This window comes from Sphaeramia orbicularis, chromosome 3 (genome assembly GCF_902148855.1).
Source record: "Sphaeramia orbicularis chromosome 3, fSphaOr1.1, whole genome shotgun sequence".
Classification (NCBI taxonomy): domain Eukaryota; kingdom Metazoa; phylum Chordata; class Actinopteri; order Kurtiformes; family Apogonidae; genus Sphaeramia; species Sphaeramia orbicularis.
Genome location: NC_043959.1, coordinates 9,012,892 through 9,030,024, shown reverse-complemented (window position 1 = coordinate 9,030,024; position 17,133 = coordinate 9,012,892). Strand labels below are relative to the sequence as shown.

At 37.3% G+C, this 17,133-nt stretch overlaps 1 protein-coding gene across 2 annotated transcripts in view; it reads right to left on the bottom strand.

Moving 5' to 3' along the window:
- Positions 1-17,133, bottom strand: part of coro2ba (coronin, actin binding protein, 2Ba) — a 121,450-nt gene that overhangs the window by 709 nt on the left and 103,608 nt on the right. For both annotated transcript variants that reach the window (XM_030131035.1, XM_030131037.1), the window contains exons 6-11: positions 15,486-15,602; positions 15,277-15,381; positions 9,569-9,665; positions 7,570-7,682; positions 5,699-5,789; positions 4,057-4,196 (exon numbers count right to left, since the gene is read on the bottom strand). In XM_030131035.1, coding sequence (XP_029986895.1) covers positions 4,057-4,196; positions 5,699-5,789; positions 7,570-7,682; positions 9,569-9,665; positions 15,277-15,381; positions 15,486-15,602 — 663 coding nt within the window. The remainder of the gene's footprint in view (positions 1-4,056; positions 4,197-5,698; positions 5,790-7,569; positions 7,683-9,568; positions 9,666-15,276; positions 15,382-15,485; positions 15,603-17,133) is intronic.

The following is a 17,133-nucleotide window of genomic DNA, read 5'->3' as shown; positions in this document are numbered from 1 at the left end:
TGCTCAACATGACGGAGTATAGCAGTAAACACAGCCAGAGCGGGAAAATGTGAAATCTGAAATTAAATGAAGGACAATTGGACTGGACATGGATCTGTACGAGCTACCAAAGAACAAGTGGTCCATGAACACTGACATGTGGACACAAATGGAGGATCCTGACATCCAGGGTGGGGGGGGGGTCAGCGCTATTTGGACCTGAAACAAATATACATGGTTTCATCAGGACTGACAACCAGGGTCCAAAACTAGGGCCCAGAACCAGCTGATCCAAAGTGCATTTACAGTAGACCGTGGACTGACCCCAATGAATATATGCAGGATCTACTGGGACTGAGGAGATTTACTGAGTCTAGTTCAGATCCAGTACTTTATACAACACACATACTACTGCTGTGGACCAGTAGGGCACCACTGGATTCTGGGAAATTAGCAGATTTAGACCACCTGTTTTTAAATTAACACATTATTCTGCTAATATTATGGCTTTATTGTCGGAATATGATGACTTCAATCTCATAAACGAATGACATTTTTATGAGTTTTTTTTTTATAACTATGACTTTATTCTCATAACATTGTGATTCTTTTTGTATTCGACTTTATTCTCATAAAATTACGGGTTTTATATCGATATTTCATGACTTTATGCTCATAGTAACAAGTGTTTTTATTTTCTGATGTGGTCCTAATACTCCGTCGTAGCTTTATTCTTCAGTTCCCCTGTATTTGAAAAACTGGGTTAGCCTCAGTTTCAGTTAGTTTACTAATCACGTAGGAGCACAAGGTTCAGAATCACAAAATGAAGACAAAAACCATGAAAGATCTGATCATGAAACCAAGAGCTTTACTAAGAAGTAACGTTAGCCAAAACAATAGGTCATTTCAGGTCTGATTTGACCCAAAAATACAGCATAAAGTAATGTTAGCTGACACGAAATGGGATCCACAGATCTAGGTTTGGTTTGCTGGATTTGTGGATCCATCTACTTCTCTTTTCTTTGTCTTTCGGTGTCTGTAAAATGATAGCTCCGACTGCTTTTCAAACCTGTTCATACAATCAATCGCACAACAGCTCTGCCCCATTTTTTTTTAAAATTAAATATTGTTCTTCAGTTTAGACAGTACTGAAACCAACGCTGTCACTCATCTCCCTCTTTCTGCCACTCAGTGGGCGGAACTGCCGTGACTTCCGATAGCACTGACGTCATGTGCAGACCCTCTATTGGGGAATTTCACACGACGCCTGAAATTCCCTTAATCTATTTGTTTATTTTGTTTGTGACCTTGGTAGCATGAGCATTATCATAAAACTTACTCAGATGCACAACACTTTGAAATGTGCAGTATGTGATTACCTAACCTGCACAATCCCATTTTATACAGTGAAGCAATAGGTACACAAGTAACTGAGTAGCAGGAAAATGAAACCAGAATCCACAGTTCCTTGAATGTCCACTTGAGTCTCACAAAGTGACTAAATCCCTGTAGAACCCATTGTTCAAATGTCAGCTTTACACAAATGAACATAATAAACATGTTTCCAATCAGTATGAACAATTTTGGTCTTTATAATCCATTTCCTTTCAGCTACAGCGACCAAAGCTGGGGTGAATTTTTTATATTACTCATTCATTTATGGCTTAATATTATACAGAAATATGGTATTTACCCCTTTTTGTTACAGATGAGTTGATTTCATCCAGTATATAAGGCGTGGACAGAGTCACTGTTGCCCATTTATATCTGAGCTGCTGTTTGGAAACCAGGAGTTTGTGTTCCGTTGCCATGTTACCTTTTCTGGAGGCAGAGATGACCATATTTGGACAAAGGGGTGGAGTGAGCAGTTGAGCTAATGCTAATTTGTAGCTTACTGCTTCAGTAAAATGGTAAACTTAAGCATTTCAGCAAAGTCTTTTTATTGTCTTGTTAATGTATCTTAATTTCTATTATTATTATTATTATTATTATTATTATTATTATTATAGAAACATTAGAAATAAAATAACCTCACCGTATTTTGTGAAATTTTTACACACTTTGTTTCTGTTGAACCCGGTACAGGGTCCATAACAGGTTTAATAGCAACAGCTACAGTCAACATGTCTGCATATGTATAAATACAGACATATATAAATGACCAGCAGCTCTGAAGTATATAAATATACCTGTCAATAAAAGCCCCATACTTTTTAATGGAGCAATAATTCAAAGATTATATATTACATATTAGGGTCTAGATCAAACACATTAAATTAGAAGGACTCCTAAAAAGAGAATATTTTTGAAGAGAAGTTCATTGTGAGTCTATGAACCCAGGGTTCTTTAGAGTAACATCTAGTGACTATAATGAGTATTGCACTTTAAGATACTTTCCATGTTGGCTTCATGTTGCCACAGAGGTCCTCGCTCCCTTTGAATCCATGTTATTATACTTGTAGGGAATGAATGTTATTATCCCTACAGGGATGATAACATTTGAGTTCAGAGGAGCAGTAACAGCCCCTAGAGGTGCATGGAGACCAACTCCAGATGTAAACCAGTCCCCTGGTCGAGGGCACTGGCAAGAGAATTTCATTCAAATAAAGCATTGATACTTTTTCATGCCCGGGAAACTAAAAAACCCCGAGGAAACCTGTGTTCACTGGGACAACATGCAAACTCCAAACAGAACGACCATGGTCCGACCAGGAGCTGAACCTTCAACTGTTTTGCTGTGAGGTGACAGTGCTGGTCAGAGTGTGGAACTGACAGCTTGCTTCTGAACTTTACTGAATACAACATATTTGTTTCCTGACAGACAGCTCTGCTGAAAAAAAAATTACCAAAATGTTTCCTAACATTTACCATTTATTGCAATCCAGCCTATTAACATCACCTAACTACACTGTAAAAAAAAATCCTGTTGTTTTTATGGAAAAAAACTGGCAGCTGTGGTTTCCAGAACAATACTGTAAAAAACACATCCAACTGTAAACATATTTACGGAGTAACATATAGGTTTAACATTTTAAACATGTAGATTGAACAGTTTAAACATGTAGATTTAACAATGGATTTAAATGGTAAATGGACCGCATTTATTTAGCCCATTTTCTCCATCTTCATGGTGTCCAAATCCACCAGGTCCAACTGGGACCAGTTTAAGGTTCGGTGTCTGCCATGGACACTTTGACATATGGACAGTCGGAGCCAGGATTGGAACCACCAACCCTTTGGTTATTGGACGAGCCCCTCTACCAACTCTACCAACCCATTCATTTACAAGTTTAAAATTGTTAAATGTTTACTTTTTTATAACTATATTTTATAACTTAAATAGCACTACATTGTTTTTCAATTGACAGTTTTCTTTTCTAAAAACAATAGAAATACATAATTTCTACATACAAATCTGGTTTTGTTCACATACTCTTCCTGTAAAAACTACAGCTATATTTGATTTAATCGTTAACACAAAAATCTTTTCAAATAAACAACTTTGCATTGTATTGTTACTTACGGTTTTTTATGTTGCAATTTTACAACTTTTTGGTGTTAATTCTACAGTCATTTTTTACAGTGTAGAAGCACTCGGAGAGCGCAGACCTCCGCCAAGGCAGATCAGTGGCCCCCCCACCCCCCCGATCACCACCAAAATTTAATCATTTGTTCCTTGTGCCAGTATCAACATTTCCTGAAATTTTCATCCAAATCCGTCCATAACTTTTTGAGTTATCTTGCACACAGACAGACAGACAGACAGACAGACAGACAGACCAACGCCGGCAAAAACAGAACCTCCTTGATGGAGGTAACTAGATTAGTTAAAATTCGCATGAATTCAGAATTGCATTTTGCAGCCTATCAACTAGCTAACTACCCATCCAGGGTCTACACATTCATGTATATAGAAGATACTATTATTATGAATCAGTACTTTTTATTGTCACTGTTTTGGCTTTTTTCCATTATTTACTGCATTACCGGTGCTACGGGTCTTGTACAACCCACAAAACTGTCCAAATTCTGTTTGATTCCCAGTGTTAGTTGAACGTGTGGACTATCCTCTGATACCTCATTCTCCGTTCTGGGCGGTACATTCTCCAGCAGGTCGATCCCATTCACTACCACGCTCTTCTTCTCCTTCACTGGGGCTTTAAACACTAACTGGTTTGGTCGGTTGAAACCATCCTTCAGGGACATCAAAACGGGATCTGGTGGTTCAGAAGGAGTAAAAATGAACACAAGTCACAAAATGCCAAACTCTACCCTTCACTGATTTAGGTTCACAAACATAAACAGATGAGGAACTGTAAAGAGGTTGTCACTTTATATATACTAGTGACTCTAGTATGTGCAAAAGCAGTGGCCAAAATAATGATATAAGTGAGACTAAAAGTATACATTACAAAGACTGTGTACTGAGTTACTTGGAGGCAGTTTGTTCTTTTGAATTATCAATAAGCTTTTGTCTGAGGAAAAAAGACACATAGGAGCCATATCCATTGTGAACACTGTTGCATATTTGTCCATTAATTTTTATTATTTTCAATATAATTTAATAAAAGTTCAGATATTTCTCTGAATGGCCACACCAAGTTAACTATTACTGTAAAACTATTCAATAAACACCAAGTTTGTGGAAAGTTATAAAAATGTAAACTGTGCAACTATACTGCAAATATGTCAATAATATATATGTAAAGAGAAAGTCATTTAATAGCAGATACTCCTTTATATTTCATGCTTCACTCATATTGCTAGCCTCATAGCATAATTGTCTCAGTTATATTTGTTTTCAGGTCATAGCCAGTGATGAAAATTTAATCAGCAGTGTTAGGAGAGTAAAATTCCAAAGATATCATAATTTAGCCAAAAATATGACTTAGGAAATTATGCTATGAGACAGTTATCTGTATTTTGCTGATATAGACACTGTCCCCCCCCCCCGGCGGGAACAATAAAGTCATATCTTAAAGACAATACAACTGTATCAGAAAAGAAAACTGAACAATAAAATTAAATCTAGAGCTGCAACCGATTAATCGACTCAAAGTGATCCAAACAAATCCTTCAACCACAATTCTCCTGAATCAAAGCTTTGTTTCCTTCATTTCTCTGCTGTTAAACATTGGTTCCACTGTTGTGTTTCACACGGACGCTTATTGTGACGCACAAAGAAGCTTCAGTTCAAGAAGACTGCAATAGAATATCTCCTTTCAATCAATTCGAGTCGATTAATCGAATCGGGACTTTTTGCATTGACTTCAAGCACCTAGTCGATTAATCGGTTGCAGCTCAAATTAAAACAAGTAAATCATGAATTATTTGCCGAACAGTCATAGTCATAACTAGAAATATACAACACATTCAAGTCACAGTAGTACTCAACACAACTCAACCGTCTACTTCACTGTTCTAATAGTTCTCTCTTAAATTCCCAAACATAACGTCCTGCGCACTTTTACTCCCCAGTGCAGTCCAGTCCAGTCCAGTCCAGTGCAGTGCAGTCCAGTCCAGTGTAGTCCGGTCCACTCCAGTCCAGTCCAGTCCAGTCCAGTGCAGTCCAGTGCAGTCCTGTTCAGTGCAGTCCAGTCCAGTGTAGTCCGGTCCACTCCAGTCCAGTCCAGTCCAGTCCAGTGCAGTCCAGTGTAGTCCTGTTCAGTCCAGTCCAGTGCAGTCCAGTCCAGTCCAGTGTGTGTATTGGGACGTTTACCTCTGTTGATGCCGCTCAGCCATTCGCTGGCAGACAGTGCAGGTTCAGTTCCAGCCGTCATGGGGTAGATGTCCTCCTGGTATGTGTCCGACTGAGAATCAGGAGACACCATGGACATGCTCATTAGTTTTAATCAGCTCATATATTGTAGCTGAATATCCAGTGAAAAGGTGATGCCAAGTGGTTTCGTAAAGTAAACAATAGTCAGATATTTCCTTTGGACCGATGGTTACTTACTCCTGTTTATTTTTTTTGACAGTTTCCTAACTCAGTCTATTCTGAAACTATTTCTGCTTATTACATGATCTAATGTAACTCTGTGTTTATATCTGTCCATGTCATTAGATCTGGAATTTGTCCCCACGTATCTTCAGTGACATCTCACTATTTCTAATGTACTGAGTGCTGATCAAGGTTCTAATAGTTTTGGATTTTTAATTATAGTTTAGTTTTATTTAGTTTTGACTTTTTTTCTCTAATTCAGTTAGTTTTAATTAGTTTTTAGAGCAAGTTTGCTAGTTTTTATTAGTTGTCATTTTTTCCTTAATGCTTAGTTTTAGTATTAGTTTCAGTTTTTTCATATATTTTATTTTCTTCGCCATCCTATTCAAAGAAATAAGTGAGGTTACTCTGGACACTTTATTTGGGGGTGGGGTTAGGGCGGCTCTGACTGAGCACAGACACAAACACATGTACAGTACCATGGATACATTCCCTATAGCAGGTGGGAGGGGTAATGTAGGTGGGGGTGTGATCCATACACAACATCACTTATGTGAAAACGAAACTGAAACTTTCCATACTTCCACCGTTGGCCTCCTGACTTCTATACCTCTCTTATACCACTGATCTTAGATGAAATATTCACATGTTCTATTTTATATCAACACTGACAAAGATGAAAACTAAGGGAATTTTACCCATAATTTTTAGCCATTTTATTTAGTTTTGTAAACACACAATACAGTTTCAGTTAGTTATCGTTTTTTTCTTTTAATTCTAGTTTTTATTTATTTCAGTTAACGAAAATGTTTTTTCAATTTTAGTTTTCATCATTTCCTTCATTTTCATTAATGATAATAACCTTGGTGCTAATGCTAATGGTAATGCTAGGTGCTTTTCAAGGACCAATAGTAGGATTTCCTTGGCCATTGACAGAAGTGGAAATAAGACTTTTAAGACACTCACATTTCCTTGTCCTGATCAAAGCTGATCAATTAATTCAATCCAGATTATTTTTACTGAGTAAAAAAAAAACATCAATTGAGATGAGAGATTTTGATTTACCACGACAAGTAATCAAAAGGCAGAGCTGCCATGTAGAAATATGTGCAAAAATTACTACAAGGACACATGAACTACACGCATAATTCTCTACAAAGCATTGGAGCTTCTAACAAGTGGTTCCAGGTACAACAAACCCCGCCCCTCATACATATTGTATCTTATTTTATTTTGGCATCGATCCAGCTGATGTCATTATGTCTATGCATGTGCTGATGTCAGCATATCTATTGCATCTATATGTGTGCTGAGTTTGAAGTAAATTGAAACAAAATTGATGTTTTTATAGACATTTGAAATTTCACCCATTATAAGGAAATGGGAGAAGAAAAAAAGATTTTAAAAAATTCATAAAAAATGTGAACTTTGCCCCCCCACACCCCTGATCACCACCAAAATTTAATCATTTCTTCCTTGTGCCAGTATCAACATTTCCTGAAAATTTCATGAAAATCCGTCCATAACTTTTTGAGTTATCTTGCTAACAAACAAACATGCACACACAAAGCAAAGCGATCACAATACCTCCTGGCGGAGGTAATAATAATAATATGTGAACAGAGCAGATAGAGTTTGTTCTCACTAACCCTTCTTGGCACAATCATTGAAATGGGTTCAATCAGGCCCTTAAGGGTGACCAGTTTGTAGAAGCGAAACACCTCACAGGCTGCAACATCCAACCCATGCTTTGGCATCACACCTGCAGACAAAAGCAGAGGGCACAAGGACAACACCAAATCACTTATCAGGACGTGTGGGTCATTGAAATCAAACAGAAAAAAAAGAAACATTTCCAGATAGCAGTATGACAGCATTGGAAAATGTAGTCTAGCACATAAAGTAGAATGAGAGAATATCCAAGTCTAGGGATGGTAATCAATAAGAATTTAATGATTCTGATTCCATTATCCATTTTGCTTATTGATCTGGTTCTCTTATCGATTCTCATTGGGTGAGGGAATAAAAGAGTACAAACAGGTGTGTTTGTATTAACTGTCTTTTATGTTTCCATCTCTGCACAGAAAATATACCATATACAGTATGTACAAATAATAATAACAGATGACGCTGGGCCTGGTTTGGGGGGGGGGGGGGTGTACAGTGAAAGTGAAACTAAAGACTCTTTACTAATTCCTCTATTGCCGCATTTCCACTGTGTGGAACCGGTTCGACTCTGCCGTTGTTGTGCACCTCATTTCCTTTCCTCTACCTTCAGAAACTTGTATTTGAGGGGATACGACGTTTGTTGCCTGCACCGGAACCAGAACTGGGCCCGGATAACGGCCTGGTGTTCACTCTGCCGCTAGATTCACAAGTGCCACTAAGTAGAGAATCAAATGAATCACATGCTGTGGACAAATGTTTGAACAGATTGGAGGAATTCCACCCTTTAGAAGAAATGGAAGCTTTGACAGTGTTCAGCTGGACCTGGTGTGGTCTGTTTGGACCTGGTGTTGTCTGTTTGGACCTGGTGTTGTCTGTTTGGACCTGGTGTGGTCTGTTTGGACCTGGTGTTGTCTGTTTGGACCTGGTGTGGTCTGTTTAGACCTGGTGTGGTCTGTTTGGACCTGGTGTGGTCTGTTTAGACCTGGTGTGGTCTGTTTGGACCTGGTGTGGTCTGTTTAGACCTGGTGTGGTCTGTTTGGACCTGGTGTGGTCTGTTTAGACCTGGTGTGGTCTGTTTGGACCTGGTGTGGTCTGTTTGGACCTGGTGTGGTCTGTTTAGACCTGGTGTTGTCTGTTTGGACCTGGTGTGGTCTGTTTAGACCTGGTGTGGTCTGTTTGGACCTGGTGTGGTCTGTTTAGACCTGGTGTGGTCTGTTTGGACCTGGTGTGGTCTGTTTAGACCTGGTGTGGTCTGTTTGGACCTGGTGTGGTCTGTTTAGACCTGGTGTGGTCTGTTTGGACCTGGTGTGGTCTGTTTGGACCTGGTGTGGTCTGTTTAGACCTGGTGTTGTCTGTTTGGACCTGGTGTGGTCTGTTTGGACCTGGTGTGGTCTGTTTGGACCTGGTGTGGTCTGTTTAGACCTGGTGTGGTCTGTTTGGACCTGGTGTTGTCTGTTTGGACCTGGTGTGGTCTGTTTGGACCTGGTGTTGTCTGTTTAGACCTGGTGTGGTCTGTTTGGACCTGGTGTGGTCTGTTTAGACCTGGTGTGGTCTGTTTAGACCGTTTCTGCCTCAACACCATGTTGGCTATGTTCTGACCAAAAAAACGCAGCGTACGGGTGAAGTCATCGCGCATGCGCAACGAAGGTGGGATCGATAAGCAGAATCGTTAAACAGGCAGGCAAACGATTCCTTTTTTTTTTTTTCTTTTTCTCTTTATCTCTTTATGGCAAACAATTCCAAGGAATCGAGATACTGGGATCCAGTTCTCCAAAAGAACCAATTCTCGATTCCCATCCCTATCCAAATCCTTCTTGCATTTTTTAATAAGTTTGTCCTCATGTCCTTTCAGCCCTGTCAGAGCAGTTCATAACAGTACTGAGTCCATTCACTGTGGTTCATTCCCTCCTGTCCATAAATGTTGCTAATGAAGTGGCTCAGATCCCTCAGTCAGCCCTCAGCAGAGATGAAGTGCCTTACCAAGTCCTTTCTGTGGGGCTGGGGACCGGAACTCCATCAGGTACTGGATGTATGGCTTCTCTGTGGTGATCTCAAAGTATCGGATGTTGCCATCACCCTGTTAAACCACAAACACAACCAAAGCCAACACTTCACAATGTTGGAATGACACATCCTTTGTGTTTAAGAAAGGAGTAGAGCAGGGCTGTCAAACTCATGTTAGTTCAGTTCCACATACAGACTAATATGATCTAAAGTGGGCGGACCAGTAAAATAATATTAATAACAGGATAAGAACTGATAAATAATATCAACTGCAAAGTTTTTTCTTATATTTTTGAGTGAAAAAGTCAAATTCCTTAATGAAAATGTTTACATCTATGAACTGTACTCGAACATAACACGAACAAATATGAACAACATGAAAATTCTTAAGAAAAATAAGTGCAGTTTTAAGAATATTACGCTGTAGTTTATCATTTACACATGTGCATCACAACTTACAGATCACAGTGGATCTACAAACACACAAAACATTTAGTAACAGACAGAATGTTGGTAAAATTCCACATACTTCTCTTAAGACATTTCAGGTTGTTCACATTTTTTTGTAAAAGGCTAGTCTGTAAATGTAAATATTAGTGTAATTTTACCTTTTTTACACTAAAACAAAGAGAGAAATTTTTTTTTCTTTATGTATAGGTTATTATGATAGTACTTTACTGGTCTGACCCACTTAAGATTGAATTGACCTAAAATGATTTCAACATCATTGATCATTAATAACTTCAGTGTAAATTTTACATTTCACAAATTAATCCCACGGGCCACATGCTTGACACCTGTGGAGTAGACTGATCTTGCATTACCTTGCTGTGCCTTCCATGTAGCTCCTGTTTTTTTTTTTATCCTCAACAAAGTCACCTATACATGTGAATCAAAGTGGTTCATGGTCTAGTCCAAGGCTTTCAAACTCATTTTAGTTCAGGGGCCGCATACAGCCTAATATGATCTGCAGTGGGCCAGACCAGTAAAATAATAACATAATCATATAGAAATAATGTCAACTCCAAACTTCCCTCTATGTTTTAGAGCGAAAAAAGAAAAATTGCATCACAAAAATGTTTACATCTACAAAATATCCTTTAAAACAATGTGAATAACATGAACAAACTGAATAAATAAGTGCAATTTTAACACTATTATGCTTCAGTTTATCATTTTGAGTGAAAACTTTTGTGTGAAAAAAGTAAAATTCCCTAATGAAAATGTTTACAGCTCTGAATTGTACTTGAAAACAACATGAACAAATATGAACAACCTGAAAATTCTTTAGTAAATAAGTACAATGTTAACAATATTACGCATTAGTTTATCATTTATACATGTGCATCCCAACTTACAGATCACAGTGGATCTACAAATATACAAAATATTAAATAACAGGCAGAATATTATTAAATTTCCACATACTTCTCTTAAGACATTTCAGATATTCTAATTTTTTGTAAAAGGCCAGTCTGTAAATGTAAACATTTTTGAGTAATTTTACTTTTTTTACACTAAAATAAAGAGACAAATTTGCAGTTTTCATTATTTATTGGTTATTATGATAGTATTTTACTGGTCTGATCCACTTTAGACTGAAATGACCTAAAAGGATTTTTTTTTTTTTTTTTACTTTTTATTTTAATGTTTTAAATCACTTTTACAGTAAAAAAAAAAAAAAAAAAAGAAACAAACAAAACAAAACAAAAACAATACAACAAGGGGGGATGCTGTTCCTTATACATTCAACTACTTTTCCGTACTTGATCTGATTTCCAGAATTTTTGTCCTTGAATATGATCCATTTCTCCCATCTTCGCTTAAAAGTTCCCATCTTAATCCTCAGTTGAAATGTTAATTTTTCCACGGTATATATTTCCCCTATAATGTCCAGCCATTGTTGTGGTCGAAGAGGGTCACTTTTTAACCAGTTCCTTGTGACTGCCTTTTAACAGGCAAGAATTAAAATTTTAAATAAGTGTCATCTCTTTTAGTTACGTCATCAGGTATTAGACCCAGGTAGATAGTCTGGGGGTCCATTGGGATTTTATAATTGAAAACATTCTCCATTGTCTGAACAACATGGTTCCAAACAAGGTTATTATTGTTAATGAAAACTAACGAAATGACAAAAACTAGAATTGTAAAAACATTTTCGTTAACTGAAATAAATAAAAACTATTATTAAAAGAAAAAAACAATAACTAACTGAAACTGTATTGTGTGTTTACAAAACTAACTAAAACTTATAAAAATTATGGATAAAATTCCCTTTGTTTTGGTTTTTGTCAGCGTCAGATTGATACGAAATCGATTTATTTCGCTTGAGCAATTTTAGCTGCTGGTACCATATGACACTTAGTGGTCCGTCACTTCACATCACTTGTCGTTTAGAGTCGTCTTCTCTTCCTTACTCTACCTGGAAACATGCAGACTAAAGTTGGGAGAAAGCAGCAGAGTCCTGTCTAGGATTTATTTCAATACGACGAAGAAGAAGAGAAAAGATACGACAAAAGTAAAACTAAACTAAAACTAAGCATTTAGAAAAAACAAAAAGTAATAAAAACGATCAAACCTGCTCTAAAAACAAATTAAAACTAACTGAATTAGAGAAAAAAGTCAAAACTAAATAAAACTAAACTATAATGAAAAATCCAAAACTATTAGAACCTTGGTTCCAAAACATTTGCATTTTTACACATGTCCAGAAGATATGCGAGTGGTTGGCATTCATGTAACCACATCCTCTCCTGCATTGCTGCTGTTTTCCTAATTATTTGCTTTTAATATTTGGTGTAATAAAAAACGAATGAGGTTTTTCCAGCCAAATTCTCACCAACCTTTAGAGCTGGTGGATGTTAGCTGCATTTTACACATAAAATGCCACTCACTTTCAGACAGAGTAATATTCAATTCTGATTCCCATTTCGATTTAATGTAAAATGAATTCACACCATTACATTTTTGTAGACCCTGATATAATTTAGACACAATCTCAGTGCGTGTTTGTTTGTAAGCTCCTGTGAAGACCTTAATCAGTTCGCTGCCCTCTGATAAGTCCTAAAAGGATTTCAACATCCTTGACTGTTAATATCTTCAGTGCAATTTTTGCATTTTACAAATTCATCCCGTGGGCCGGATTGGATCCTTTGGCGGGCCGGATTTGGCCCCCGGACCACATGTTTGACACCCCTGCTCTATGCTCTTCACCACTTCCCCATCATTGGAACAGACATTTTCACGGCAGACATTCTGGCTTGGAAATGGAGGCAAACCACAGATGTTACTGATAACGTTAATGATGGCTCTGTTCCCTTTAGTTTCCCCAGAAGACCTTTGAAGCAGTTCCTAGATGTGAAACTCATACTCCTAAATGAGATGCAGACATTTTAACCCTATCATGCACAGTGGTCTCTGCAGTGGACAGATATTCTCCAGCTGTTCTCTTGTATATTCATGGGTTTAGTTGTTTTAATTCCATGTCCTCCTGACACCCAGCAATGCATTTTTGTCCTCTGTAGGGGACTAAAGTTTGACAGTTTTAATTAAATAAAAATACTGTTCATTGCAAAGGACATTCCATTAAAAAATACATAAATGAAAATAATTACCTCCGCCAAGGAGGTTATGTTTTTGCCAGGGTTTGTTTGTTTGTTTGTCTGTCTGTTTGTCTGTTTGTCTGTCCGTTAGTGTGCAACATAACTCAAAAAGTTATGGACAGATTTGGATGAAATTTTCAGGGTTTGTTGGAAATGGGATGAGGAAGAAATGATTAAATTTTGGTGGTGATCGGGGGGGGGGGCACTGATCAGCCTTGGCGGAGGTCTGCACTCTCCGAGTGCTTCTAGTTTTAAAAATGTATCTGAAAAAACTGTTGCATTATACAGTTTCCAGTCAAGATGACTGTTTAATGTAAAAAAGCTGAAGATTTTCACTTTCCTGGGTCTCAGGAGGATGTCAACCAACACAGTGGACGCTCATGCATCGTCTACACTGACATTCAGACCATGACTGTAACTTTGCTGTTCTTGATAAACCTGATATGCACTAACATATTTGAGTGTAAATCAACTGCTAATTTTCTCAAAAAAAAAAGTTTTTTTTTTTTTTTTTTTTTTTTTTTGCGTATTATCTCCATATATCCTACTAGTATTAGAATATAATAAAATATGACAAAACATCAGATTAGCTGCATTAAAAGATTTTTATTTCATAGTTTTAACACAGTATATCACTTTATGATGATGAGTTTTAAATATATATTTCTTAGCTTCAAAAATTAAACGTATGCTGTCCAGCTGAGTGGACATTTTTGTAACTTAATGAAAAATAGATTCATTAAAAAATTCTATTGCATTGTTTTTTTCATGCCTAAAGAGGAATAAAAACACTCAGGAAAAAAACATCTTGAGTAAGGTTCTCATAATTCATGCATGAAAGGGTTAATGACACCAGCCATAACTTATGACATTATTGGCCTGGTAAAAAAAATTATTTGTGAATGTAATAACTAAGCCAATAATGCAATAATATATTAATATCACTGTATTTAAGTTTCATTTATTAGATATAACTGTGATAAAATTTCTCTCTCTCTCTTTCTGTCGCTCTCTCTTTCACCAGCCAATAATGTAATAAATAATTATGTAATTGGCCAAAAGTTATTACATTACACTGGTCAACAACAAATTTATTGTTTAAGTTTTTTGAACTGATTTAGGATAATTTTGGTGTGCTGAATCCAAAAATCACATTAATTTTGCTCAATCAGGTCAACTTTCTGAACTATGCTACATATTGGCTTTTTAACATTTTTGCTCACATTTATGGGCGTTTTCACATCATATCATCATATCATATGCAACATAACTCAAAAAGTTATGGACAGATTTTGATGAAATTTTCAGGGTTTGTTGGAAATGGGATAAGGAAGAAATGATTAAATTTTGGTGGTGATCGGGGGTGGGGGGGCCCACGGGGGGGCCCATTTCCAACAAACCCTGAAAATTTCATCAAAATCTGTCCATAACTTCTTGAGTTATGTTGCACACTAACGGACAGACAAACAGACAGACAAACAAACAAACAAACCCTGGCAAAAACATAACCTCCTTGGCGTGGGGGGGGGCCCACAGGGGGGGCCACTGGTCAGCCTTGGCGTAGGTCTGCGCTCTCCGAGTGCTTCTAGTTACAAATTAAATGCATGGTGTCCAGCTGAGTGGACATTTTTGTAACTAATTAACAGCTTTCTTAAACAAATAGTTTTTTTTTTTTTGCATATTATCTCCATGAAGTGAGTAATAACTAGTATTAGTGTATGCTAAAATGTGAGAAAACATCAGATTAGCTGCATGAAAAATGGTTTTATTTCATAATTTTCACATAGTATGTCACTTTCTGTTATTGTGTTTTAAATACATGCCTTTTCTTCAAAAATTAATATTAGTGTCCAGCTGAGTGGACATTTTTGTAACTCCATAGATAATAGTTTCATTAAAAAATATTCAATCACATTGTTTTTTTCATGCCTGAAGAAGAAAAAAAACCAGGAAAAAAAAAAAAAAAACTTGACTAATATTCTTATAATCCATGCATCAAAGGGTTAATCTTGAGCAAATTTGAAAAAGTTTTAAGGCTGTGGAAACTTATTCCCATATTTTTGTGACACAGTAAACACTGACCTTTCCCGCCAGATACAACATATGTGTGTCAGCGTCATAAAATGGAAACAGCAACCCTGAGAGGCCGTCGATGTCCTCGTCAACCATCGGCATGGACAAATCCTCCTGCACAGAGCCATGTAAACACAGGGAATTAGTCAACGCGCGCACACACACTGGCTCCGCCTACTTTGGCATTATAGTCCTAGCCATATGGAGGCGTTTCTGACCTGATCCCACAGAGCGATCTGCCTGGTGTTCCAGCGAGAAACCCCTGTGGTGAGCAGCCGCTTCATGTTGCCCAGGAACACAACTCGGTTTACGCGGTGGTTCTTACAGCTGGCTTGCTGATGGAGGCAAAGACAAGAACAACACTATAAAGCCAACATCACCTGCGTGGAAAAGTGAAACTCACAACTAATTCTCAGGATTCATTTGCACGCTTGCATGTTCTTGCAACAACATGACGTGGGTGTAAGGTGAGCTTCAACCAGGGCTCTCAAACTCATTTTCCTTCAGGTTCCACATTCAGCCCCATTTGATCTGAAGTGGGTCGGACCAGTAAAATAATAACATAAAAACATATAAATAACTAGAAAAGCACTCTGAGAGCGCAGACCTCCGCCAAGGCCGATCAGTGCCCCCCCCCCGATCACCACCAAAATTTAATCATTTGTTCCTTGTGCCAGTATCAGTATTTCCTGAAATTTTCATCCAAATCTGTCCATAACTTTTTGAAAGATCCGGATCAGTCTTTGCCATTTGATAGAACACCCCATTGTAAATCCCTGAGTCAAATTGCATGAGATTTGCACAGTTCCCCCATATTGTGATTTCCACCATAAATATTAGTCCCATATTTATTTTACCTATATTTTAAGATTCCTTGACCATGAAAACATACCATTAGCAACTGGATTCATAATTATATCCTTATTAGTTCAGTAGTTATTCACGAAAATCACATTTCTCATAATGGCGGTTTTCTTCTGGATCTAGCTCCTTAAGTATTAAAGCTACATGAAATCCGGTGGCATACTCCCGATGCGGAACTGACTGAGCTACACGATGGCACTTGTCAGAAATTTCTACCTTTAATATTAAAGGCACAGTAGGCCAAAAAGTAAGGGCACCCCCATTTTTTATATAAATTGAGATAAAATCCGCCTTCTGGATCAGATCCGGATCAGCCTTTGAAATGTGATAGAGGACCCCACTGTCAATTCCTGAGTTAAATTTCATGAGTTTTGGTCAATAATTAAGCGAGATATTGGGAAAAGAAAATTTTGGCCCCATTTACCACAATGTTAACGAAAATTTCAAAGTGATCCAGAATCCAGGATTTCTTCCGGATCACCCCCAAAAGTTAATCATTTCTTCCCTATCCCATTTCCAACAAACCCTGAAAATTTCATCAAAATCTGTCCATAACTTTTTGAGTTATGTTGCACACTAACGGACAGACAAACAGACAAACAAACAAACCCTGGCAAAAACATAACCTCCTTGGCGGAGGTAATGACAACTGCAAATTTTTGTCTTTGTATCAATGTAAAGAAAAAAAAAAACATTAAATTATGAAAATACTTGTGTTTATGTTTATGTTTATGTTTATGCATTTGGCAGACGCTTTTTTCCAAAGCGACTTACAGGAGAAAACCAATCAAATCCTTCAATCAATCAAATTTTGTTTATATAGCGCCAGATCACAAAAGTTATCTCATGATACTTTATATATAGAGTTGGTCAAAACCAGACTCTAAGCCAATTTACAGAAACCCAACAGAATCTTACCTACTTTTATAAACTATCCAAACAAAAAAGATGTGAATAACCTGAAAAAATGAAATTTCTTCAGAAAAATCAGTGAAATTTTAA